General features: G+C 42.9%; 2 protein-coding genes across 4 annotated transcripts; both read right to left on the reverse strand.

Annotated features, from left to right (window-relative positions):
* Positions 1-579: 579 nt before the first annotated feature.
* LOC119027599 (cytochrome P450 4V2) lies at positions 580-7405 on the reverse strand. Its single transcript, XM_037112961.1, has 11 exons — positions 7097-7405; positions 6820-6932; positions 6380-6465; positions 5842-6032; positions 5634-5703; positions 5400-5526; positions 5101-5274; positions 3573-3675; positions 2782-2916; positions 1780-1959; positions 580-1686 (listed from the first exon to the last, which is right to left on the reverse strand). Exons 1-11 carry the CDS (start codon positions 7305-7307, stop codon positions 1508-1510), a joined length of 1569 nt encoding a protein of 522 aa, XP_036968856.1. The 5' UTR covers positions 7308-7405; the 3' UTR covers positions 580-1507.
* Positions 7406-8856: 1451 nt separating this feature from the next.
* Positions 8857-15165, reverse strand: tlr3 (toll-like receptor 3). 3 transcript variants are annotated; one of them, XM_037115392.1, is made up of 7 exons: positions 14945-15165; positions 13582-13716; positions 12639-13106; positions 11881-12075; positions 9909-11764; positions 9755-9778; positions 8857-9435 (listed from the first exon to the last, which is right to left on the reverse strand). In XM_037115392.1, exons 2-7 carry the CDS (start codon positions 13597-13599, stop codon positions 9204-9206), a joined length of 2793 nt encoding a protein of 930 aa, XP_036971287.1. In that variant the 5' UTR covers positions 13600-13716; positions 14945-15165; the 3' UTR covers positions 8857-9203. The 3 variants fall into 3 exon arrangements, with proteins under 3 accessions (XP_036971287.1, XP_036971297.1, XP_036971306.1); XM_037115402.1 differs by having other exon boundaries at positions 13582-13781; XM_037115411.1 differs by lacking the exon at positions 9755-9778.
* Between the last annotated feature and the right edge of the window lie 3921 nt (positions 15166-19086).

A 19086-nucleotide genomic window follows, 5' to 3' on the forward strand; every position in this document is an offset into this window, starting at 1 on the left:
TAGCAATAGGGGGGTTTTTTTGAAGTACTGAAGGAATATTTGACAGTGTTCACGGTCAGATGTGGGACTTTTTCCTTTAGCAGACACTGAAAGAGTTGATAACACTTTGTAATAACCATCAGTTATAAGCATTTAATGTATGGATAACTAAAATATAGTAGTTATAGTTATTAATATTATGATCCATGTCTCCCCAATAGATTCTTCTGACACACTGGACTTTTTAAAGCAACATTATGTAGAATGTTTCTGAGTCCAATGCCACCGTCATAAAAACGAATCCCAGCCGTGTGACAATTTGTCTGATGTCATGTAGGTGATGACTACAAGCAAAAATGAATTACGTCACAACAATGCTATGTTTTGACAACTTGTATCCTGAAATTCTCTCAAAACATCTTATTTGTTTCATTAAGACTGAATCAGATGCCAGTATAATGAGAAAGTCTGACCTGTGCAGCAGAGAGCTCAAGGTCAACGTCACGTTTCGCCTGTTTTAGCTAATTGTTTTGGTTCTATGGCTGACCGTAACCCACATACTTGAGTATCACGGATCCGACACACAAAAAAGCAAAGATCTAGATTCAGATCATTTATTTCAACAGTGTAATGTGTTCAATCACTTGTTTGACACGGAGAACAACAGTTGGATGATAACGTTGTTCCTTTATCTGCTGCGTGGGTACAGCAACACATCAGCCATAGTAGTCGATTGTTGTCAGAGTTTGAGATTCTGTTTTCTTCTGCCCCTTTGTGATGAAGTATGTGTCATCCAGCTTTCATAGTTTCATCAACATCACACTCCCTCAGCTACTCAAAGTGACTAGGAGATGTCATACGAGTCTCTGTTTGTTAGTTAGATCTTTCTGCACCTCAGAGTTTGAGGGCTCGAGCATTTCATTATCAGATGATATGACAAAATGTGTATAAAGTCTCATTTCAATCCATAAATCAGACACAGTCAGACGAACATAATCAAAATCATCTGAAGCATTTCGAGCTTGATTTTTGTCATACCTGTATCCTGAAGATTGAGAATATTAAAGGACAAAACTTTCAGAGAGGTCACTAAAAAGAACGTGAGACAGATGTACAATGGGATTAAAAATCGCTGCATTCCCAGATACAGTGGCATCCCTGCTTAGCTATTTATTGCATTTTAATAATCAAAATAAAATAACATATTTACACGATCATTTTGTTCTGAAACATTCTTGAGGCACGAAAATAGTGCAGAGTTGTTGATACACACAGAGCCGGAATAGTGCGCCACGCAGCTATGTCCCCAAAACCAACAAAAAATGATCCCAATTTATTTTTGCAGGACTTAATTCTTGTAATTATGATGTCTACGATGATGAGAACCGTCTCAAAACTAAACACCAGGTCACTACTCTCCCTGACCTCTCGAGGCGGATTCAGAAAACATCACAGTGTGCGCCACCAGCAGAAGTGTGTGGATAAAGGCCACGATGGAGGATGTTCTCGGCGAATACCCTCCTGTCGACTAGTCTGAGGAAGTCTGGGGTTTCCTCTTTTCCAGTTTGATCCAGATGCCCTTCTCCGGTCTGAGGATGAGCTCTCCGACGGGCCGCAGCTCTTCACGCGTCTGACAGGCTTCGATGCTGAAGTTACGCAGAACGTAGGCCAACACCACCTTCTCTTCCATCTGCGCAAACCGCTGACCTGAAGAGCAATTGCAGTGCAGTAATTCTGGTTTGTGAGTGGACTGTGCACGGAGACGGATCAAAACCATGAAAGTAACCTGCCCGCTCTTACCGATGCAGTTGCGGAGTCCAGCAGAGAAGGGGATGTATGCGTACGGAGGCCGTCCCACTGAGTTCTCCGGCATAAAGCGCTCGGGCCTGAACTCCTCGGGCTCGGGGAAGTATCGCGGGTCGCGGTGGAGAGCGTAGGTAACGATGACGGCATTAGCACCCTTTGGCACCTTGAAACCATCTACAGAGAGAACAGCCTTTACTGACTTAGCTTCGAACAGTCATTATCATGTCCATCAGGTGAGAGCTGTGAGAAAGTACGGCCGAATTAAAAGATAAATCTGTGCACATGAATTACAACTGGGGTCTTGTTTTTGTAGCCTTGCCATCATTTCTAATGATATAGATGATATTGAATTGCTTAATCGTTTGCTCAGGTCTGGGGAAAAGGTGACATCACTGCAACCAAATCCAATTGGCCAGATTAAACCTGAGAGTCTGACCACCGGTGTCCCGTTGAATCTCTTCTCAGTCACCATATTCCCAGAACTGAGCTGCTCAGTTATTATGACTGATAGGAATTCAAGCCAGAACTACACAAGACAGACCACAGTTGAAAGGAAACTTCACAATCCTTTCGTATGTTGCATATCATCACATAACCTCATCGAGCACACAGCAAAGAGAGACAGATAGCCTCAAAAACTTCTGACAGATTTCATGCCTTACTCCTATACTAGCTCTCAACTTTCTGCTGTCCAAACTGTACTACATTTAAATCACAGAATGCCGACTTTACTTGGCTTTCTATTATCAAACTGACTCTGCTCCACATGTTGCAACCAGAGAGGCCCTCCCTGTCTGATAAACCTGAAGGGACTCTGCGTGTGGACATTCTGAAAGACGTGGCTGCGACAACGCTGCGCAATAAATGTTACATGACACAGGGACTATTTTTCAAATGGAAATAATAGACAGAGCCCGGTTTACCACCGCCTTGCGGGGGATACGCACTCAACAAATGAATGTTTCATTCAGGTGTCATCATTCATCTGGAACTCACTGATACGGCAGTCTTCACCGATGTTGCGACCGAAGAAAGGCACAGAGGGAAACAGTCGCAGGGACTCTTTGATCACACACTCCAGGTATTTGAGCTTCTTCAGGTCCTCTGTGTTAATGGGCCGGTCGGACGAACCTTTGCAGAACACAACATTCGTGTTAATTGGTGACAACAGCGCACATTACTTGTTAGATTGCTCCGATTTTTCTCTACGGTGTCTCGCTGTTGCACTCTCACCTACTTCTTTATCGTTGACATATGCTCTAATTTCCCATCTAGCCCTAACCCTAACCCTAACCCATTAGATAAGCATTTAATAGCAGTGTATTAAGCGATACACCCTAGTCAGTTGTTATTTGAGAGGGTATAAGTTCAAGAGTCTAGACTACGTACTGAAGTGATCTTTACTTTACAGGGGTAGACAATAACATTTCAACATATAGACAGTAAATCAGTAATCGTTATCAAGAAGTGGAAGCTCCTGTGCACGAGGAGAAAGTTATAATCACAAACTGGTGCGAACCGTTTTACTACAAGGCCGTCTACGTCATGGAAGAAATGCATGGAGGCTGTGGTAAATCCACACAGCAGTGAGAATAATTCAATTATTCTCTATGTGTTTTGGCAAGGATTTTCTACAGCTATTATCCTTGTGTAAGCTCCCCTTGACTTGTAAAGAACAAATGAGTCTGAGCAAAGATGAGTCAAAGGGCCTTCGGGCAGGGAAACTAAATGATGTCATGAAAGAGAGAAGGTGTGCGGTGACGGGGGTGAGGGCATGTTGCTGTTACCGAACACCTCCTGAAGCTCTTGTTGAACTTTGCGGAGCGCCTCGGGGTGGGAGCCCAGCAGATGCAGGACCCAGTTCATGGAGGCAGCTGTAGTATCATGTCCCTGCATAATGAGGGCAGTTAAATGGAGGAAAACAACACGTTATTTAATGGCTTTAAAGCTGCATTCACTGATGTTTCTCTCTTTTTTTTTTGAGGGGGAGGTCACCTGGAGGCAGCAACAAAAAAAAGCTGCAAACACAAAAATTAAACATAAAGTCATCATAGTGGATGTGTTAGCAATTGGTCGCCTTCTTGCAGGTCACACCAAGACCACATGGAGCAACATTAGAACTGATTTGGTTTAAAGTTTCTGGCCACCCAACAACTGTAAGTTTAATATTCACTTTGCCTTGAGCTCTGTTTTGGTCTCCACCACCTGCTCAGGGAAATATCTGGCTGTTTTTGCTGCTAACAGTGCAACTGTGTTCACCAGCTAATCTCTGATGTTGTCAGCCAGGAAACCAGCCAAGGTTGATCAGAAATTGTGAAATCATGAATGTGTCAAAAAATTAAATTTTTGGTAGGATCATTTAAATGTTTTGTGCATTTGTAGGTTGAAGTAGAGATGATTGGTTTGTGGGTATTTCTTCAAAGTCATATTGCAGTGTTTGGCAAATATGGTCTATGTGAAGAGATCATTTCAACATATTTGTTGTTTTTTTAATAAATGTCATAAATATAGAACTATACAGGCTTTAAGCTGCCAACAAGAAGCTTCAAGGACATTTAATGTGAGAAGTTGAGAAGTTAATGTCTTGCTGTTTCACTCTCACCTACTTTGATATCATTGACATATGCTCTACTTAAGCTCTACACCTTCTACCGTAGATAAGTATCTAATTGTAGTGCATTATTTGGGAAGATATAGGTTCAAGAGTCCAGAGTATGCACTGAAGTGATCCTTACCAATCACAACTTATGGACAATAAATCAGTAATCATTATCAAGAAATGGAAGCGTCCATGCATTTCAGGACATGTGCAAGAATTTAATACAAGCTTCATGTGGCTGAGCAGTCAGAGCAGCTGGTAGACAGTCAGAGGGTCGGTGGTTTGACTCTTGATTTGCTTCTTGGATTTGTTAAAGGCATCTCTCATTCTCAAGATGTGTGAGAGCCTTTTGTCATCGGAGCCTGACTGAGGAATCACATTCCAATAGACAGCCAGCTGCGTCTTAACATTCCTGTCATCTCTAACGACAAGTGCACCCACGAGACTCATGATAACTCAGATTAGTTTGTGAACGATCCGTCTCATTGGACCGGTGATTGATAAAATGCCCTAGCTAGCTGGTGTGGGTGATGACAGGTGGTTGAAAGACAGCACTGGCAGAGTCCCCACTCTGTTTATCAGAAAACATTCTGGTGTGCTGATTTAGATTATCTGCGTTTGTCACCACGAGAAGCTCCTTTTTTATTACTGTCATTTGATCCATCCACCGTTGATTTTGAGAAGTGTTTCTGAAAGCCGTACATCCGACCACCAACCTCGAACATGAAGGTGTCCACCTCCTCCTGAATGTCCTGATGGCTCATGTTACTGCCGTCCTCATATGTGGTCTTCAGCAGCATGTCCAGAAATGCTTGTCTTTTCTTTGTGCCGCCGTCAGAGTCGCTGTCTGCTTCAACGTTGGAAATGTTCTCTTCTCTTTCGCGTATAACCTGAGAGGAAATGAAAGAGCAGGGCTAAATGTCGCCTGAACTTGCCTGTTCTGCGACACTGTAAATAAATTTAAAAAATGCTGAAGAAACATTGATTTCCAAACTATATTGGCTCCATTACTGACCTTGTACGTAAAGGACTGTAAGACCTTGAGTGTCTTTTCATGCTCCCGGCCCTCTCCGAAGCAATTGTACACGGAGTCAGGCCAAAACCAAGGTGCCCTCTGTCTGCGGCTGACGATGTCACTCATTCTGAGGGCAAAAAAAGTTACGTAAGAAGATAGGAACATGAAATCATTGACCAGATCATTTTCCCCTTATTATCGTCTGTACTTGGTGAGAACATTTAAAGAACTCACTTGTAGACGCTTTTAACATACTCAGACTCAGAGTTACTCTGGGCGTACACTTTCTTTCCCATTGCAGTTTCTGAAAGGGAAGTGTTCAAAATGTAAACTCTCCGGGTGTTTTTAACATTTTCTATGCACCAACAGGGGTAAAAAATAAAATTTAAAAAAAAAAAAAAAAAAACTGTCATTCATGCACATTCAGTGTACATATACTCACCACAGATAATGTCCAGGGCACACAGTGTCACGTAACTGAAGCAGTTGAATGGACCCTTCCCTGCCTGCTTGTCCAGCTTGTCCACCAGGATCTCGGCCTGCTCGTTCATCACCTCCAGGAAGTCCGTCAGGATGGAGAAGTGGAAGGTGGGAGTCAGCATCTTTCTCCGCTGACGCCACTTAGGCCCAGTACTGATGAAAAGAAGAGGCTCTTGTATTAAAAACGCTGAGGGTCTTGTTTTAAAAATGCCAAGCTTTTAGCTGCACTAGCTGCAAAGTGATGATTTCAGCTTAAAACAGGGTGTTAAAAAACAGGGATCTTTGGATCTTGGACAGGCTGTGTGAGGCCAGTTTAGGGTTTTTCTCTTCAGATGTTTGAGAATGCTGCATCGCCGTTTTACTCCGAAGCTCCAGAAATGTCTTGTGCACTTCAAAATTTGACCCCGACTTTCCATCAGCATGAGCTAACGACTGATTTTTTTTTCATTTATGAGGTGAACTTATCCTTTTATATTGTACAGAGTCAAACCCACAGGTACCTGGTAAGAAGGCCAGTTCCAAGCCAGGGGTGGAGGAAGTTGTATACGTAGGATTTTTCCATATGAATCGGGTTGTTCAGGACCGGCTACAAAGAAAAAAGAACATAAGAAAGACTCATCCACTGGAGAGCTGGATTGGTGAGCAGTAGCAGCAGTTACAGGGGCTGTAGTCGATCAGCAGCATGGAATGACACTCTACAGTGTTGTTACAGAGAGAATAAAAGCTTGAGGACAACCCAAAGTGTTTGAAAATACATCCATCTGTAGAAGACTTCAGGCTGCTATTTCCTTTTTTGATTGAAAAATAAATGAAATACTTTTTACTCCAAGTCACAATGTGTTGCAGATGTTGCATCGAAAAACAAATTTACAAGTCATGTGGACATTGACAAGTTCCGCAGGCTGTTCTGTGTGCGTGCTGTCACTGTCAGCGACCTCACCTCCACCGTCTCAGCATGAAACAGGACCACCAGCGGAAGTGGTCCAAGCCAGATTTTGAACAGTGGTGCACCAGAGAACTCTTGGGTGAATTCCACGATTTGACGGAAAAAATCTTCAAACAAATATTGAAACATACATTATGGGGGCGTTAAACATGAAATCAGTTCATCGGTTATGTCATTCAGTTCAAAACTTTGCACCACTGGAGTTCCACTGTGCCTCCACGGTCTATTTACAATCAGCACTCCTGTCGCAGCACGTCGGCGGCTCTCTTACCTCCTGCGTTGTTTTTGAGCATCAGCGCATTTCCAATGATGGGATACGTCCCTTCCATCTCTGGGATAGGCTTCATCTCGAACCATTTGTACAGGTAGCTGCTCAGCAGCTTGTAGGTGATGTAGGTCAGAGCAGCAATGAAGATGCTCACTGCAAAGAAAGGCAGCGAGTAAGTTCCAAACAAAACTGCCATCTTTTCTGCTGTGTGCATGCAGAGTGTGTGTGGTGTGAGTGTGTGTGTGGGTGTGTGTGTGTGTGTGTGTTGAAGCAGCAGTGGCCGGGGTTGTCTTCCTGTGGCTTCAATATAAAGGAGCGACTTGCCTTCTCTGCCTTTGCTCCTCCTTTTCTCTGCTGTCAATCCCCTGACAGCCTACTGGGTCAGGGGGTACCGGTGTATTCATTATCATTTATTGCACATGGGGATGTTATCAAATACTTCAGAGGGACACAACAGCAACAACATGGGACACAGATGAATATGAACAAAAACTTATGTTGAAAAGAGAGCCATTGACTTGGCAATGTTATGCACAAATTATATAATAGCGTGTTAATGATTTACCCCGGGAAGGCTGACCAGCCCTGACCAAGGACTTTGCCCCAGTTATTCTGGCGTGCATGTTCAATGACATCAGTCCTGATTGGCTGAGTCACAGCCTTATCTTGGCGGCAGTTATCATTTGTGATTAAAACAGCATTTCAGTGTAAATGGAAATGTGTGTAAATGGATGTAAATATCATAAGGGATACTACTTTATTTACAGCAGAGGATATTCTAAAAGTAGGTAAAAGATGTGGAACAGCTCCATTCTGAGCAGCTGTGTTGTTTGTGGTTCCTCGACATGAACCTGTTGAATCAATATCTCTGTGACAACAAAGACTAATGAAAAACAAGAAAAATCAGGGCCATGGGTAGAATAAGGTTACTGAGGTCATGTACTTATTATTTGTAGTAATTAGCAGCCATGACTGCTGCTGTAACTGGCTGTTAATGTTTTAACCTTGTGCGTTCATGCATGCTGTGTCCATGTATGTGTGTGTCTATGCATTTTCCCCCTGTTGTTGAGCTTTGCCAATATAAACACAGGCCTTGTCAGAACCAGTCGTCCTCATGAGGACCCAACAGCCGTCCCAGTGTGGCAAAATGTCATGTCTGGAGTCCATGTTAAAGGATACGTTCACCCAAATATGAGAATTCAGTCATTATTTACTCGCCGTCATGCCGATTGGAAGGTCAGGTGAAGTTTTGTAGTCCATGAAAGCACAAGAAATTGCAGCCGTAGGATGTTTAACTGGCTTTGAATTCAGAAAGAGAACTGCTGCGATTAGATCTTACAAGCTTCTCAAATGATTACTTCTTCATTTTGAGTTCCTGTTTGGTATCTGTGGATTGTGTCAACTGTCTGTAATCCACCATTTCAACTCAGGACATATCTGACAACCACTACCACATTAAATAGCAACAATATTCTCCTTGGCACTGCGCTCGTGGCTAGATCAGTAGTTATAAACGTTGATTTGGCAGTTAAGGCACATAAAATGGTGCAGTTTCTGACTGTGACCACTAGATGTCTACAGATTCCTTCTCTGCTCCCACAGAGAAGATTTCTTTCCAAACTGATCACTGCATCAGTAAGACTCACTACGCAAAAATGAACAAGTGAATAAAAAGCTCGACCACTAAAAATTCATGGTCTACCATCACACACCAAAACTGAGATATATGTAACTCCAAAGAACTTCTTTGAGTAACATTAATATACAATATATATATACATATTTTATTCTTTACATAACATTTACAGTAATTGATGGCTTATCAAAATGTAACTCCTCTACTGAGGTTAAAGTAAAAACAGAGAATTTAGTGATGTTGCACCTCAGAGCTGTTACAGTACTTGAACAGGCGAATGAATACGACCAAAACACACAATTTGTCGATGCAAAGCTGCAATTAAATTTAAAACAGTATGCCTGTACAGCACACGGTGCAAACATGAGCACAACATTCACACATAGGACAAAACAAGCATAGTGGAAAAGAAAAAAAAATGGGGTAAATCTCATTACAAAGGGAATCCACTTTTTACTACCGACGGGAGTCCAGTCACTCCTGAAATCGATTGGTCATTCCAAGCGCGATGAGGAGCTTCTGGTGAAAGGCCGGAACCCTCTCCTTGTGGACAGGCCAGTCCAGGACGCAGCATGGACGCAACATGCCCCTGCGGAGGAAGAGCGACCGAGATAACCTGTAGTCGTGAACGTCCTGCAGGAAGACCAGAACCACGGAGTCTCTGCTGGCTTCAATGACCTGGTGAAGAGCTTGATGGGCCGTGAATCTGGATAGGTGAGAGAGCGGCAGAGAGACAATTTTGAGAACTATGTTTGGCACAAATATGTGGAAGCCCTGAGAGACAAATGAGGAAAATATTCAGATGACCCATTCTAATTGTTTAAGATACATATATTGAGTGTTAGCAGGCCGTGTCTCATTACTGTCATCAATCAATCAAACTTTATTTATAAAGCACCTTTCAGACAAATCAAAATCCAACTCAAAGTTCTATACAAGTGTTTGGATAAACATGGAATAATAAGAAAGCAAGAATGTATTTAGAGACTAATGCATCAGATCACCAGAATTTTTTTCTCACTTGCCTCACATGGCTTCCCCTCAAATACCTGTCCAATTGTGACAAAATGGAAAAAGACAAATACAGGAAGATTAAAGCAACAAACATGACACAAGTGGAGAACAAGAAATAACAGAATAACAATAATGTGTAAATCACTCAGAGTGTGCTTGATTTACCGGCCACTCCAGGGATCTCTCAGAAGAGCTTCGGTGACGACAAACAAGATCTTTCGAGACCTCCTTATATTATCCACAATGGATTGGAGCACTGACATGCCAGCCACCGCGTCCCGGTCCTCCAAACAAAACTTGCATTTGTCATCCTCTAAGGGGACGAGCCTGCGATCCACCCAGCTGCTGTCTTGCTCCGCATGTATGACGTAGGCATCGAACTGAAACTCCCTGCCCTCTTCAACCGAGGCGTCACTGAATCCTAGCGTGCGATTGATCAGTATGTTCCAGTAGAACTCAAATCTCCAGCCGTGGAACCGCACCAGAAGCGCCACTACCATCAGCATGAGGACGGCTATGCTGCTCAGTATGTAAAGAGCCTGAAACGGGGTCATGTCTTTGCAAGAGAGGGCGTCAAAATCCATGACGGAGCGGTTGAAGTAAGTCAGCGGAGTGTTGCACATATACTGCTCCCTGAGGCCTGGCACGCTGGTCGTATTTGTGGTATTCAACCACGTCATGAACCACAGGATGCTCTCACACGTGCAGTCAAATGGATTTTTGCCCATGATGAGCAGGCTGAGGTTGCTCATGGGAGTTCGGAAGACTTCGGGCCTCACAGTTGTGATCAGATTCTTCTGTAAATAGAGAGCCCGCAGTGAGTTCAGATCATCGAAAACCGCGTCCTTCAGACTGTTGAGGAGGTTGTTGCCCAGGCTCAGCTCACGGAGCTCGGTCAGCCCTCTCAGAGCCTCCACTGGGATCTCATCCAGGCCGTTACTATCCATCAGTAAGGACGTCAACTTCTGGGCCCCTTTGAGAAACAACACCGGCCCACCTAGGTTGGCACTCTTCCATACGCGGGCTAAGTTATTGTGTTGGAGCTTCAGCACCCTCAGGTTCACAAGCCCCTCCAACATATTCCCTCTGATGTTCGCGATGTTGTTGTTGCTGAGATCCAGGAAGGCGAGGTTGGACAGGGGACTGAACGGAGAGGGATCCCGATCCAAGGCCGTGGCTGTAAGACTTTTTCCCAAAGTCAGGACCCTGAGATTGGGCACGTTAACAAACGAGGTGGAGCTCAGATTGACCCTCTGAAAGTTGTTGGACATGTAGATCTCTTGAACTCGGCCGAGGCCTTCGAACTCCTTGCCAGTGAGTGTTTGCTTGATGTAGTTGTGATCTAGAAGAAGAGTGGTGAGGTTTCCGAAAACGGAGAAGCATCCGGGATTAATCTGTGTTACATCCGCTCCTATCAGATTCAGCTTTCTGAGAGGGGATCCGGCAAGTGAGATGAAGGTCTTGTTGGTGATGTTTTTGAGAGCAGTGTAAGTAGTCCAGCTCAAATCCAGTTCTTTAAGACTGGTCAAGCCTGTAAACGCGTTCTCAGTGATTTCACGAACCGCAGTTTTCTGTAATATCAAAGACTCAAGGGCGGTTAATGGTTGGAAGGAGTAGTCATCGATAATCGGGACAGCGGATGTGTGACTTTTTACCAGAGCTTTTGTCAAATTGAGTCTTTTTAGACTTGTGAGGCCTTGAAATATGTCCTTGGTAAGATGCTTGATGTTGTTCTCTGCCAAAACAAGCGACTGAAGCTCAGATAGCCACTTAAATGAGGCCTTTTCAATCTTCCCCATGCCATTATTAGACAGATCCAAAAAGGTCAGATTTGTTTTCTGTAGCCCCGTGAAGGTGGTGTTGGTGAGTGTGACCAGCCTCATGTTCCGAAGAGACAGAACATCGATGGCCGTCCCCGACAGCTGCGCGCAGAGTTTGGCTATAATCAGAGTGCCCGTCTTGCTCCCATCCATGATTAAAGTGCGTAGTCTTGAAATGGGTTTAAAGCAGCCAGGCTCCAACTGCAATGAAACATAAAGAGAACTGCCATGAGGACTTATAATCACTCTACTGTCTGCTACAGCCTCAGTTCAACACCAATACCGTCTCATTTCCCATTTCTAGGTAAGATTCTTACCGTTTTTAAAGACACAGACGACAGGTTGAGGACTTGTAGAAAGGAGGATTGGTTAAGGAAGGAAAAGTCGTCTTTCTTCAGAGTGGTGAAGTCGTTCAGCGCCAGGCTGAGGTTCACCAGGCTGGGCAGCTGCGGCTGAGAGCCGAGCTTGGCTGACTTCAGCTTATTCAAGGAGACATCGAGAAACGTCAGGCTCTGTGAATTATAAAAGGAGACGAAAAAACAAAATAAAGTGTTTATTTTAACAATGCATCAGAGGCATACTTAAAAATGTAAGCCTCAAAAACGGACACACTTCCTACTTTTGGTGTATAAAGCTCTTGACATGCCCTCCATCTAAGACCACAGCAGATCTCTCATCATCGTTTGAGCTCCACATTCATTTAAAAACGAACTAACTGTAGTCAAGCTTCCTCATAGATGAATGTATCTGTACCCTACTCAGTATTGTCCTCTCTCTTTTCCTCTTTTGGTGCTGCATGTTTTTTTCTTTCAGTGCTTATCGTAGTTTACACAATAGGTGAGCTATTCCATAAACTGTGGTGTAAACAAAAGAGTCTTATTATTAAAATAGGCATTCATATTATAATAAGCTGTGTCACAGTTAAGTTATTTGGAGTGCTTTTATATGTGACGCTGGAGCAAGTGTTTTTTAGTGTTTTCTTATTCACTGTCATGTCATTGTATGATTTCTGTCACCACCATCGTTACCCATGAGTTCCATCAGCTATTAAAGGCCCATCTCCTGACCGTCATACCTGTAGTGCAGTGAAGGGCTCTCCTTCCAGTCTCAGCCTATTACTCGCCAAATTCAACTGTGTTAGACTGGTGCAGTGGCTCAAATCCTCCTTCTTTAGATAAAGCACTTGATTGTGTTTCACATTCAGCGTCTGCAGCAGAGGAAGTGTCTGGCACAACCCTCCGTCCAGCCTGGTGATACTGTTGTAGCTGACATCGAGGTGGAGGAGGCCCGGGTACGGGGTTAGTGACACGGGGGGAATCCCCCTTAGTCTGTTGTGAGACATGTCCAGGCTGGTGAGGTTACCAGGAAGGTTTGGAGGGACCTCACTGAGGCTGAGGTGGCTGCAGTCAGCTCTGCCGCCTTCAACAGCGCAGGAGGTCTTCTTCGGGGCGGCCACGCAGCTGGACGGTCCCATCATGACGTGACATACCATGATCAGTGTCGGGAGGAGAGTGTAACGAGGGGCATGCGTCATTTTGAAAACCTTTGAAAAAGAGAGACAGATTAAACCAGGGAAAATACATATTTTTAGATTTTGGGGTGTCCTGTCCCTTTAAGAGGTGGGCCAAAACATTACACTATGCACTCAAAGGAGCTGAAACACTACATAAAGCTGAGGGGAACTGAGCGGGGTGGGGTTATTAATCTACATCTACATATTTCATATCACACAAAGTCTCTTGACCCATTCGTATTGTGAATGTTTTGGTCGTCGCACCTTTTAATGATCAGAATTGTCTCAATATAGAATTAATCAGCCAATTTCTGACATAGCAACATATAATGTGACTTTGAATGCTGCCTACAGAAACACTCTGTTCCAAATGCATTTATTGTAACTATCCAAGTATGCTAACATGAGTATCAAATTGCATCATAGCAGAAGGTGTCATCTTTACACACACACACACATAAACACACAAAGTAAGTCTATGTTACTGTGCCTGTGGAGTTCTTACCAGATATTTTCTTTGCATATGAGGCTATTTGTTGCATCTAGACTTCAAACAGAGGGCGTTCACTCCCAGCACCTCAGTCTCTTGTCTCTTCAGGGACGCAGACAGGAGTCTCAGTGGGAGCTTATGACAGAGGGGCTGTCGAGACAACGCGGGGAAATAAAGGAAATGAGAAACACGAAGCTCCGGTTTCACTTCTGCACCTGCAATATCCAGGGAAGATTTAACTGTTTCAGCAGCAGAAAGGAGCCTATTGAGAGGTTTAAGTGATATTCAGACGAAATACTCTGGAACCAGTGTGTTTCAGTACTGAAGACATGTGGGCTGGAGGTGTCCCATCATCCTCCAGGGATGTGTTAGGCATTTAAGAGCTCTGCAAGACTGGATTTATAGGCCTACTGTAATTCATGTGTAGTTTAATCTGTTTCAAAAACTAGATATCAGAGTAAGACATTATTCATATTGTAAACAGCTGCTTCAAACCTCAAGGGTTTTGTAATAAAACTCTTCTACTCTCATTTTTACCAAACTTATATTCTTCCTGTGGATCAGGGGTAGAGCCAATGTCTTGTTATTGGAAGGTCACTGGTTTGATTCCCCTGGTCTGCATGTCTGCACCTTGCATTGCAGCCACCGGCATCAGTGTGTGAACATATGTATGAATTACTGTAAGTCGCTTTGGACAAAAGCGTCTGCTAAAGGTAACAGTAAATGTAATTTTAACACAACATTTTACTCGTACCTGCAGGTACTTCTGACACTATATGCACGTATACGTGTCTATATACATTATATACACTGATTACTGATTACAGCATTCATATTAATAATGATGGATGATATGTACATGTTTAAAACAGCATGTGCGTAAAGCATTTTATAAGTGTGTTTGCTAAGTTTGCTGTCTTACCGTATTGGGCTGTTACAGGTTATTTACACTGTGACCTCTCATGTTAGACTAAACTGATTCAGCTACTGTAAACCAAACATGATTCCTGACCTCTGGCTGTCAGTCCATGACGTCACAGCCATTATAGGTAGGCCCAGTCAACCAACTCAACCGAACTTAATATGTTTAAGAGTTTCATACATTGTGTTGGACTGAATGATTCTTACTATAACCACATTTGATCTGCACATGGAATACAGCAACTCCTCGTGCAGGACCAGGAATAAATACCACTTTATATTTGTGTAGTTCAGCAACTGTGTGAAAGACATGTAAACATACTACACACACTTATCACACAGAAACAAATGAGCATTTAGCTGCTGTGTGACCGATAAACACATAAAAGCAGCTCCTGCCTTTCAACACAGCATCACATGTGTTCCCCTGGCAGACGAAATTGACAGAATCACTCACCTGTGTTTTGTGGTTCCCTAAAAAAAAAAAAAAAAACCCCTACAGTAGTCAAAATGCAGAAGTAGAACAATCCGAGGGAGGAAGTCTCGTGAGCTGAGGTCTACAGACTCACATCAACGCTGTCTTGTGTTGCACTTAAAAAGCTTCAAGGCAGGTCACATAATTATTTGAACTCTTCGTTGATTTTCTGACTTTACATAACTCGACACGTCCTCATTCAAAATATCAGAGAAACGAAACTGAAACTTCACAACAAAAATACCTGCAGTACTTCAAAGGATCCACTAGAGGGCAGCAGAGAGCTGTTGATGAGCCATTCCACACCCGATCCATGGTCCTATAGAGTAATCATACTGTGGTCCTCATATTGTACATTACAACAGGTTCATACATGTGACATGGATTTTACTCCCTGGTCCAGATGGTACACAGGTCTGATCATGTCGCTGAGGATTTTTGTCTCCTGGGTGACTCAAACAAGGACCTGGAAGTTGCTGAAACCTGAAAAACTATGAAAAAAAAATCACCCAGAGCTCACAAATGTACCTCTTGTTATTCCATAAATCATTATTTTCAGCTTTTTTGCATGTTGATCTGTTATCTACAAATATGTGTGTGCAGTTGTAAAACTTTTTTTTTCTTTTTTCTGTTAGTTGGTTATTTAAAGGTGCACTATGTAGTTCTGGGGAAGAAATTTGAATCAGACGAGAAAGATCTTCATTGACTCACTTTTTTTAAAAAACAAACTATATCTGTGTTTGTGTCTGAATGAACTGAATAAACAAACTGACCTTAAAGGACGACACAGTTTCACACTGTTTTACTTAGTTTATATGTGGCGGACCCTGCCACCTCTCTACCTTCAAACAGTGTTCTGGGGACCATATTTTATTTTCTTGTATATACAGTTGTAGAAAACGTTGCGGGTTTGTATTATTACCACATTAACATTGTAAATATGAAATTCTGACTTTGAGTTTCTTCTCCAAATCCCACATAGTGCCCCTTTAAAAAAAAAAAGAAAGAAAGAAAGACCACATTAATCTTAAATGAAATGAATTTCTCTTATAGTATACACTGAGTTTATTGGAGTAAATGTAAATTATTTGAAAATGATCTGACTTTACAGTTCTTGGCAGCAATTAAGTGCATTACTGAGACAGTGCAAACCCTAAATCTGATGATGACCACACGACCAAACCTATTCGACAGGTCAGCAGTAACGTGAAGGCAGAAATTACCTGCTGATGGTGCTAAATGATCCATTAAACAGAACCTCAGCGGATCAACAGACCTCCCTGTTGCATTTCTAAAGGCAAAGACAATGAATGACTTCCTTCTGTCATTTCTTTTCCTGTTGACAGTTTCCTATCCGAGCATGTCTCCCACTGGTATACCCTCAGTGTCAAAACGTGTAAATCACTTCATATGAACACCTCGACCCAGTGTGTTAATTAGACTGCCATCAGTCCCCACACAGCAGAGTACACTCAAATCTCATCATTATCACACATTCCATTCATGCAGACCAACGCTGGAACTGTTCAGAGCTGCACCCTGTCAAAGTGCTGCTGAAATGGATGAAATCCAATGAAGTCCATTATGAACTTTGATTAGTGTCTGTCTGTGTTTCCAGACTTTTTAAAATCCATTGTTCAGGCTGTGTCAGATCAGTTCACAGAGCGATTCTGTCTTTGCATTTGTGAAAACTTTTTTTTTCATAGCGGTGTGGCTCAGTGGAAAGGTCTGTATATTGGTCCACCACATCAAAGTTCAAGGTTAAATATACTTCTACTTTGAAACTCTATGTTATCCCTGTGGCTCAACTTTTTTTTAAAAAATGTCTCATTGCACATTATCTAAGACCTAATCCTCTAAAAATAGCATTCAGGCAATTTTGCCCACACACCTTGTATTCATTGTTCTTTATACGTATTTTTGAAGTGGCATTTTTATCAGTGTAGTTTTTATGTACATATGCTAATAAACTATTCAATGGATTTCCGAGAAACTCTGAGAGAAACACTCTCAGGTCTCAATAGAAAGTGTATCACTTCGATTCCTTGAAAGGTGTAATATATAAAACATCCTGTCAAATTCATACTGAAAACAAATAGGGGGCTTTTGCTAACTGTAGCTAACGTTAGCAAACAGGCTCAAATAGCCGGGCAGCTAGTTGTTTAGAATGGGAGCACTGGAGGAGTGTTAGTTGTTTAGAACAGGAGCTCTGGACCAGGACGGGCTGGGGTTTAGCTGGTTAGCATGCTAACTTCAATTGATATCTCTGCAGCACAAACATAGACTTCATGTCAAAACTCATATTTCTTCACATTTTGTTAATAATTTATCTAATCTTCGAATGTTTCCAACTAAAAGTCTTGCATATTGCACCTTTAACTTTCTTTTAGTTATATCACAAGGTCTAAATTTGTCCAATACTTTGTTTTTTGATCAAACACTTGCAAAACTAATGATAACCAGCATCCTCAGTTATACTTTTTTTTACTGCTAATTAGCAAATGTTAGCTTGCAAACACTTTGAACTGCCATCATGAACATCATAATATCTATATGAGCCTACTGCCACATTGGTGTTCGTCATTGAACTGACTAACACGTTTTCATAACTTTGCGACTTGATAGAAAAGACCAGCAAAATATAGGAAGCTATCATTTGTTACATGCAGTTGGCTAATTGTTGCAATAATGGTACCAGAACAACATTACTCATGAAGTCCATGGAAACAACACCAACATGGCAACATTTCAGACTGACCATAAACTGTTGGTTTGTTTTATCCATGTGTTAGGGTTATCCATCCCAAAAGTGGTAACAACTTGTTTAAAAATGTCTGCTGGTCAGCTTCCCCTCCTGTTTTCCAGCTTCCTTGTGCACTTTCTGTGCTGACAGATTGATTATGTGGAGATTTGTGGCAGGAGGGCACTGACACTGCGACCTTTCATGTTGGTGGTTCAACAATATGAAAGGCAGGACACATTACACCCCATTGCCCCGAGCCATAAACTCCTCCCTCATCCTCCATAGTCAGACACAGACATATTCACCTTTCTATCCCCTCGCTTTTCCTCTTAACTCCCTCAGATTAATAGAGCAGGTCCTTCCTGGGATAGACCTCAGGCCACCTGATTGGTTTAGCCCGGTGCTAAGCCAAGGCAGCTTACAGGGCTTTGTGCCAATGGCTGGACTGCTGCTGAAGACCTGTAAAAAGTGTAGACAGCTAGTGTGGTACAACTGTGGTGGTCACGTTAGTTAATGTGATGAATGAAAACAAGAAATAAGATTCGGGGAGTTTTCTGCAAGGAAACTGGAGCAGAAGGTGCATGCAGACAGGCGAGGGCCGTGATGAGAAACCAGAGCACTTCTGCAGCTCTGTCCTGCTTTATTACGGGCTAAATCATGAGGTGCAGCAGCTCAGGAGGAAGGAGGCAAACAGACATGAAAGCTGACAGGAATTAGGTGCGCATCAGATTCTCTCAGGGGAGACAACTTGGCACTGGCATGAGGGAATTAAAAGTAAGGAGAAACACCCCTCGCTGTGCCGAGGAGTGACAAGCGTCGCTGTGCACGTTTCAGTCCGTCCAGAGAGCGGCTGCCGCGTGTCATGCGTACGCGTGATTGAATGCACTCATGCAAAAGGGATAACTGTGGGCGGGGGCGGGGGTGCGGGGGCAGCAGTGGCCCCATCAATGGGAGTGTGCATTCTTCATCTCACCGCCTCGGGTCAATCTCCTCACCTCTCATTTGCTGATTGAATCTCAGGAGTGCTGGAATGCCTCGAAAGACAAAAGGTGAGTTCGCCGTACACGGTGGATGCGTGTTGTCTAATCCTGTGCATTAACTCTCACGGTAACTCCATTATCAGTGTGTTCACAAACCAAATGTGAGACACAAATTGTACACCGTGCCTGTGTATTTACTTCATGAACATCATGAAGTACTCAGTTTGTTGTAGTCTCACAGCAGCGCATTGTCATCGACTGATGTGAGTGGGAATCTACTGTTTATGTGCAGCAGAGCAAGTATTCCTAAAAAGCAGGGGAGCAGTGGTGAGTGAGGTCTCTTTTAGCCTGACTTGGCACTCAAATGAGACAGACTGCTGGAGATGAAACGGGAAATTTAG

This window comes from Acanthopagrus latus, chromosome 1 (genome assembly GCF_904848185.1).
Source record: "Acanthopagrus latus isolate v.2019 chromosome 1, fAcaLat1.1, whole genome shotgun sequence".
In the NCBI taxonomy this organism is placed as follows: domain Eukaryota; kingdom Metazoa; phylum Chordata; class Actinopteri; order Spariformes; family Sparidae; genus Acanthopagrus; species Acanthopagrus latus.